The 8,870-nt window shown below is 41.5% G+C and overlaps 1 protein-coding gene across 1 annotated transcript; it reads right to left on the reverse strand.

Moving 5' to 3' along the window:
- Window positions 1-2,071: 2,071 nt before the first annotated feature.
- Window positions 2,072-8,115, reverse strand: DMRT2 (doublesex and mab-3 related transcription factor 2). The gene is given in 4 exon segments (XM_032212566.1): window positions 2,072-2,565; window positions 2,568-3,122; window positions 5,832-5,934; window positions 7,642-8,115. Coding segments are annotated over 4 exon segments (1,626 nt in total).
- Between the last annotated feature and the right edge of the window lie 755 nt (window positions 8,116-8,870).

Consider the following 8,870-nt stretch of genomic DNA (forward strand, 5'->3'; position numbering starts at 1 on the left):
AGCTAATTTGTGTGGCTGTGGACAAACAAAATTAGAAGTAGGTCCAGCACTATGGACCATACTTTCCACGATTGTTCCCCCTTCCTGAAGTTCTTTGCCACATTTAACTTTCAGCAAAGTCAAGAGATGGGCTCCTTCACATAACCAGGGCTCCAGGCTAGGCGCAAACCCAAATTTTGAAGGCCCTGTAAAAGCCAGCAATCAGGGTAGTCTGGTCTTGGAAGGAACATTTCAAAGGCTGGGAGACATGGCAGAAAAGGTCTCTTTCTGGGACCACCAGCTGACAGTCTTTAGCCCATGGAGTTCAACCTTGGCATCTTCAAGACTTGTGGACTTCAACTCCCAGAATTCCCTAGCCAGTTACTCTGAGAGTTGAAGCCCACAAGGCTTAAAGTTGCCAGTGTTGGACACAATGGGACCCAGTTTTGCCCATCCTGCTGGGCCAGGTAGAATGAGTAGATACAGTTGGGAAGAGACATTTCTGTAATTACTGTCTCACACCATAGAGGGATTTAACGATAAAAAGCAGCACCTTGAATTGCACCCAGAAGCACATAAGAAGCCAGGGCAGCTAAGGAAGCAACGTCACCTGCCAAGTAACTAATGCCATTAACTGCTTGCAGTGCTGTATTCTGTACCAGCTGAAGCTTCCAAACGCTCTTAAAGGGCAGCCCCATGAAGAACACACTGCAATACTTCAATCTGGAGTCATAAGCCCACAATCCAGCAATAGGCAGAGCTAATACACAACAAAAAGGTGGTTGTGTAGACATGGCTGCCATCTTATTCCAGCAGGAGCCACGAGTCTGGGATGACCTCCAGATTTCACCTCAGATCTGTTTGGGGCAATATTTCCCCATCCAGAACAAAATATGGAAGGAAAGTCCAAAGAACCGGGAGATCCAAAATTCAAAGCCACTCAGGCTTGCTTGGATTGCACCCCATCCAGAATCCCACACCTCCAGGCATTAAAACAGAACCTACATGCCCTATGGCACTCCACAAAGTATCTTGGACCCACTCTAAAGTGTACCTGACACTTAATGGAGCCCTTGACCTAATGAAAGTTGGCAACGCAGGCCAAAAGAACCAGCTCTGATCAGGATGTGGCTTATGTTATCCAAAATCACATTAGTGATGAAGAAAATGTCATTTTGTATATAACAAATTAAGAAGTTCCCTACATTCTTAGAGAGATTTTGAGATAGAGGGAACCTGCAGGAAGTTTTGTGATAGGTCTCCTCTGCACATGTGGTAAAAGGAGGTTTTGGTGAAATACTATATACAGTATATCAGAATACTACAGGAAACTTCAAACATCTCTCCTCATCTTAGGCATTGGTGAGTATTCCAGGAAAGTATCATATGCATTACATTTTGCATATAAATTATTAAAAAGTCATGAGTAACCATATTGCAAGAAGAAATAAGCATACAATCCAGAGTAATTAATCTAGCAGTCAAATGGACAAGTCTTGAATCATCTGGGGCCTTACTTCTATTAATGTGAATGAGCATGGTTCTTTTTTCCCCCTGGACTCGATTTGATGATTATGAATCTAAAGTATTATTCTGCATTCATGTCATTGCAACAGAGATGAAATGAAGAGATTCAACCAACTGGGGCAGATTTTGCATACATGTGTGTATGTATTAATAACTCTTAAAATCCTCACAGAATGCATTATTTTAATTGCAAAACATTTAAATATTTTATTTTCATATAAAAACATGCATACTATGTACATTTTAATAATCCCCTTTACATCTGTTTTTTCCAAAATTAGGGTGGCAAAGGCAGTGACAGTATATCAATAATTGTTAACATTTTAGAATAGTCAATTCCCCAAAAGGGCATCTCAGCAGTCGGAAATGACTGATGTTAGTGCTGCGTTGTAGTTCAAAACCTGCTTATTGGACATCAATTTCAACAAAATCTGAAGAACGCCTTTCAAGTGTATGGCGGACAAAGTGCCTAAGCAGAAGAACTCTGTAATGAATTCAAAAGGCACATATGGTTAAGTTCAATTCTAAGTGCCAATAGATTTGTGTGGAAGATCACATTCTCAGCCTACTGAGAAACATTGGTGACCATTGAAGAGGGTCGCTTAAGAATTGATTCAACAGAAAATGGTAATGGTTCATTTGTTGATAATTTTGTTACAACTTGTTTAGTGTCCAGAAAGTCTTTTGCATATCTGTCAATGCTGAATTTGTACTTTTGGTTTTCTCTGAAGGTACACTCTCTATATTTCTTGGATGCCTCATCAAAACTGGTTTTTAACTCTGATCCTGATTTGCTATGAAGCGTCTGCTGGAATAATGAATGGAATGGGCTATATTTGGATGAGGGTGGCAGTAGCAGATGCTGCTTGTTGCTTTCTTTGTTGATCTTGTTGAGAGGCGGGTCCTGATGAACTGTAGGATCTTTGCCAGAAATCTGTGAAAAGGTCCTCTTAGGAGATGAAAATGCTGACCTCTCATGAGCCTCCCGAGAGATGTTTTGGAGTTCGTTTTGCGGTGTCTCAAGTTCCCGAACATGAGGATGGTGCAATGTGTTCTCATTTTTGACAATGTGATGTCATGTTCAGAGGTGGGAAAATCCTGGCCATGGGAAGCTTTATTGTCCCAAGCTACTCCAGGTTTAAGAGACTGGACTGTAGTAGCGTTTAGAAGGCATTGCTGATAGAGAAGGGCATCATTGAGAGGGCCACATTTTGGCCACACCAAGAATCTGGAGGGTAAAGGATATTGCCTGTAGGTAGTGGCCACACTCAAATTTGATGAGATCAGTTCCATGTTTCCTGAGCCTGAATACTGCATAGTCAGATCTAAGCAGGTAGGCAGAAAACCACAAAACTCCTTACTGGAAGCTTCAAGTTGATGAGGGTTAAAACTTTTATAAGAATTGTACTCGGGCCCATGTACCATCCGGTTTGGCAGGAAGAAAGCGGCAGCCTGGGTGGCTTCCATCATTTCTCGTTCCTTATATTCCCGTTCAAGCATTATGTTCTCAAGTTCTTTGTCAGCAAAAGCCCGTCTTTTTCTCATTCTGTCGCTAACAGGAGGTGGCAAGGATGAATTCCCTCCAAGGTAAGGTTCTGCTGGAATGGGGCGATAACCTTGGAGGGGAGAAAATAATTGTTTTAATAACTAGAAAAGTGTAAAAAGAGCAAAATGATGAGAGAGCTAATGTACTGTAAAAGAACATGGTCTTTCCCTGCCCGAACACTGATGACCTTGAAGATAATGTTTTAGAGTATGGCACTTTGGTTACACAGTGCTTTCTTACCCTTAACAGGTAACTTCAAATTTGAGGAATAAGAACCTGAATGATTTCCCCTCTTTATTCTGCCTCTCAGTTGACACCGAAAGCAAAACTTGCTAATCACCTACCAAGGTTTATGATCAACCTTTGCATCAGATGTTTAGACGTCTATTTATAGATGTACAAGTTGTCCTTTTGATAAGATGCAAAAAAAGTGCAAGGAGCATAGTGATTTTTGCCTCCAACTACTAATTACTTTCACCACATGCAATGAAGCATCACCATTCATCACAATGAAGCATCACAATAATAATTAGCCCATAAATCAGTTTTATACCCCCATTTCACTACATTAACGTTTCTTTATCATGATACTTATCAAATGATTTTGAAAGATCTCTATACCTACAACTGATGCATTTCTATTCTCTAAAGGTGAACCACTACGTACACAGAGGTAAAGATAAAATCCAAGGAGTACTAGGAGAAAAGAGAAAGAAAGTTAAGACAAATCAGAAAAGGTAGCATGAAGCATAAGAATGTTTCTACTCCTACAAGGAAAGTATCCTTGCAAGAATGTAGAAACTGAACCAAAAGAAAAAGAAGAAATATAAAGAAATCACTTTGTATAGTTAGATGACAGACCTATTTCATTTAGCTGGAAATAAAGCTTAAGTAAAGCCAATGGATTTTACTCTCCAATATTATGGTATTTGCAGCTCTGACTTACGGTCCTCATTTCACATAAAATAAATGTTATCAGCCACAGCCACCATTCAAAAAAACATAGGATTAAAACTGCATATAAAAATAGAAGTTGGGATCTATTTATTGAATCATTTTGAGTAAATGGTGATGAGTTGAAAACAATATTCTGAATTTCTGAGATGTCTTGAAAACTGAAAAAAGCAACTAGTCTGAAAACTTTCAGAAGCTCATTCCTTAAGATTCTGAATTTTATTCCTTGTGGTCATTATGCTTGCTTTACACGCAGTAGTAATACCATCTCTTCCTCAAGTTCACCAATGATCATTCTCTTTGAGATATCTTTAGTGTCAACCCATAAACCTAAAAATTGAACTGTCCTTCAAATCTGTCCACATCTTAGTATTTTCTGGTGATTAGAAAAAAGCAAATAATTTTTAAAAAAATCATTTTATACCCATGGTAGTGTGTTACCAATACTGGGGGAAAGGTGTAAAGAAAAACTGGGGAGATTCTTATAGCATGGCCTACAACTCTTGATTAATATCCCACTAATGACATCATGAGAGGTGTAACTCAAGTATTTATTTGCTCAGAAATAAGTACTGCTTGTCAGCATGACAAAGAATAATAAACTTTCACAACAGCAAATTTATGAAATTTCAGAAATTTTGACTAGATCAGATATCTATTTTGGAAGAAGGCAAGGGCAAACAATTTCCATATTATTGTTTAGAAAAATAAGGACAGATAAATGAAGTCACCAGGAATCAAAGTCAACTCATAGAAAATTTTAATAACTGATTTGTAAGGTTCAGTTTACTACAACAGAACAGTTCTATGGTGAACATTACTTCTCAAATATAGTATATGCCTTATTGAGTTCAGTGAGACATAATCCCAAATAAGTTTATAGCAGGGGAGAATTTCCTATTATACACACATTTCCACAAGCCCATTAAGCATAATTGCTCAAAACCATGAATAATGTAATGGGATTTTCACCCAAATAAAACATTTATATATGGTATAAAGCTGCAGTGCAAGATGTCACTAGCTTGAATAAAAATGGATTGCTTCTATTACTAAATTAATTTTCTCAACACTAGACTTAGATTTACTAAATCTATATTAAATACTAAATAAAATAATAGGATTACTGTATTTAGGAAGCAAAAGAACTCCACTATGAATACTTTCAAAAAGGTAATACTATTCAATTATAATTAACTATTTAATATATAATTTTCCTAGGATACGTTATATATGCTTTTGACAGAGAAATACTAATTTAACTTCTCAAAATATCACTTTATCTTTTTAATCAGCAATTATTTGAATACAGATTAAAAAATGAAGAGAAAGTTGGAATTAAAAAGAATTTGTTCACTGCAACTACTCTATACTTTATTTTTCCTAATTTAATCTGACTATTCCTTTTAAGAGATGGAAAGGGAATTTCCATATGATATTAGCTATTTTTAAAATCCTCAAATAACAAGGTACGTAGACTGTGTACTTCTTCGCATAATCTAATCTAGTCCTTAACACACTTGCCAGAAATTATAATTCAGTTACTGGCTATAACACTGTTACCAATTCATTTCTAAGAAAGCATCTTCTATTTTTTATAACAGAATTAAAGTGCACAAATCACAATCTAATAAGATGATTTTGTTCAAAGGCTACTGAGATTTGTAGTGAACCAGGGTCCATGAGCGTTTACAATTGTCTAATTTTCTTAGTCTTTTTATTATCAAACTGACAGACGTAAGATGTTTATATATTAACAAACTAGTCAAAAATAATTCTGAAATTATATAAAGACAGGCAACTTCAAAGTGCTAAGAATTATTACCTTCTAAAATGCTTTTAGCCAACAAACTAGGCGTCCGAACATGTCTCTGGTACACTGTTCTGCGCTCAAAATTAGCCTGTTTCCCTGTATGTCCCTTCTTATCCTAGTAGAGAAACATGGAGGGGAAAAAGAAGTCAGAGAAACTTTATAAATTATATATACTCATATTATTCCCAGCAGCATCAATTTCTGAGGTTGCAGTTTTAGAAAAAAAAGCCAGTACTCTTCATATTCCCTGAATTAAGAGACTAGAAAGAGACTGGGGTTTCACCACATTTTTAAACCAATTTAGCAGCTGCATTTATATCTCTTCATAAGTTTTGTTTAGCCATTTGACTATAGTTCAATGCACTATGCAAACTCAGAAAATGGGTTAATTAATCAAGTTAAACATATTCTCATTTTAATGAATTCCTTGACTTTAAATATATTAGGAATTTAACTTCTAAACAATTGGCTCAAAGTTTTAAACAAGTTATACTGTATAGTTTTATTCCAAGCTCCCAAATATAGACAGCAGCCAATAGCAAAGGAGAAATATAATTAATTCTTTCAATCAAATCAAATATATTAAATATCTTTAGCTTTGGCTAAAATATGCAAAATACATTTTGATTTTGATTAGGAATGATTAGGAAGAAATTGCCAAAATGCATACCATACCATACTATGAGGTTGAAAAAGTAAAATGCATTTTCTAACATATTTTATACTACTTGTTTAAAAGGAAAACCTTAAAAGTGTGATACAGTCCTTTAAACACTATGTGACAGAAATGTTCCTTTAACAAAAACTCTTGGTCTAAATTAAAATTGACTTTATATGCGGTTGAAATCCATATGTGTTTTCTTTTTAAAACCTTAGCTTCTGATATCTTAAGTCTTAAAGCTGAGGAAATAATAGAAAGAAAAGACTGTCTGGGGAAATGTCTATTTGGGTATATTTGTTACAGTCTGGATTCAATGTGCCCCCCCTAGCAAATTGTAAGACCTTATATTCAATGCTTTCAGGAAGCCAGGGAAAACAGGTAAATCGGAAGAGAGGTTGCAACTCAAGCTGAGAATAAATTCCATTGGAATTCAGAACCTACTCTTCCACAAAAATCCAAATTAAAATACTTGGGTCGAAGCTAAATCAGTCTCACAAAACTGTTAGGTTAGGCCAACTAACAGCATCGGCACCTTGTAGCCAGTTTAAATCCAAGCAGTCAGTTGAGGCCCATTAAAATAAATGTATTTTTATTATTTTATTTTTGTATTATTCTATTATTTTTCCTTTGGGAAGGAAAAAGGTGCTCCAGTCCAGTTCCAGAAAGCGATTATTATTATTGAAGCCGCTCTGGTCCTGGAGGATTCCCTGTCCCAACGCAGCTGCCCGCACCGTCCCGGGGCGGCGCCTCAGAGAGTCGTTGGGGGCTTCGCACTTGTCCCTTCATCAAAAAAGAGACCGGTTCGATTCCGCGGCCGCCGCCCTCAGGCCCACCGACACCTTTTCCTCGAAAGATCAGCTCCCCCCGGCTCAAACCCGGGCAACGTCTGGGGGCACCTGAAAATCTACGGAGCAGGAACGAGCAAAACCTCCGAGAAAAAGCCGCCTTCACGGGCGAGGGTAGCATGCGCGGGCGGGCCCCTTAAGAAAACGCTCCGCCTCCCAGACCAGGTTTTTTTTTTCCCGCGGAGGGAAAACAAGACAGGAGAGGATGGGGGTGACGGGAGAGCCTCGCCCGGAGAGCGGAGGGCGGAATCATCCCGGGGAAGCCAAGAAGAGCCTGTCTCCCAGGGACGGGAGGACGGGCGAGGCCGGCCCTTACCTCGGTGGCCTGCTGCCTGCGAAGCGCCACCTGGGCGGCCATCACGCGCTGCCGCTCCACCACCAGCAGGCAGTTGGCACACTGGCAGTCCCGCCAGCGGCAGAAGCGCTTGTGGCCTTTCAGGCAGGAAACCACGCCGTGGTTGCGGCAGCGCGCGCACTTGGGTGTGCGGCTAAGCTTGCGGACCGGCTGCTCCCCGCCGCCTACGCCTCCTTCCTCCGCCGACGGCGACGGCGAGACAAGCTGCGGCTGAGGCAGCCCAGGCAACCGGAGAAGGCAACCGCCTGCTGCCCCGGCTTCCTCTTCGTCTTCTTCGCCGTCATCGTCGTCGTCACCCTGGTTGTCGTCTTCCTCGTCGTCGTCTCCGGCGGCCTGTAAGGAAGGCGCACGCGGCGGCTGCTCGGGCTCTTCCAGGCTCTCCACGTCGATTTCCCAGGCGTCGGCGGCGGGTCCCACCTGCTGCCCCTCAGCCATGGCTCGCGCCCCGCGGCTCCCGCCTTCTCCTCCAGCTCGCTTCCTGCACGAGAGAAAGAGGGAGGGAGGGGGAGAAGAGGCGCGGCGGCCTCGCATTAGAGCCGCGATCTGGCCTGCCTGCCCCTCCCGCCCATCTCCAGCCGCCTGCCTTTTCCTCGCCAGATTGACGAGGCTACTTGGCCTAGACCCGTCGGGGTAGGGGGAATGGAAATCGGCAAGGGCCACTGCTGATTTAAGTATCCGCGGAGAGTGGGGCGGAACGCACGCCACTTCTCGGGGACTTAACCCGGTGGAAGGGTCTCCTTGGGGGAGGGGGGGTTGGACGGCTGGTGAGGGGGAGACGGGAGGTTGTCCTTAGTTTTCCTGTCATGCTTGCACAAATTGTACCCACGCCGCGAAGATGGGATTTCGATTCCTTAGCTCGGACGCCGGCCGTCCTCCCCCCCCTCCCGCGCCCCAGCAGCGCTCAAGGCCCGAGTGTGGCGGAGGCTTTACAAATGAAAACGCGACGCTTCTTGACTCTCCCTCGCTCCAGATGGAAAAGCGGGAGAGGGGGGTGGGTGCCTTGGATTTGCAACTCCTACCATCCCAAATGAGGACCGCGATGGGAATTGTAGTGAGATACATTCAGAAAGAAGGTAGCGGGGTTGGGCAATAAAGCTGGCAATTCTCTAGAAAGGCTTCCCTGCAAACGCGATGCTTTTGCCCTGCTCACCTCCACCCTTATTGCCCAGGAAGGTTTAGTGCGCCTTCAA

The sequence above is a fragment of the Thamnophis elegans genome, chromosome 3, assembly GCF_009769535.1.
Source record: "Thamnophis elegans isolate rThaEle1 chromosome 3, rThaEle1.pri, whole genome shotgun sequence".
Taxonomy (NCBI): domain Eukaryota; kingdom Metazoa; phylum Chordata; class Lepidosauria; order Squamata; family Colubridae; genus Thamnophis; species Thamnophis elegans.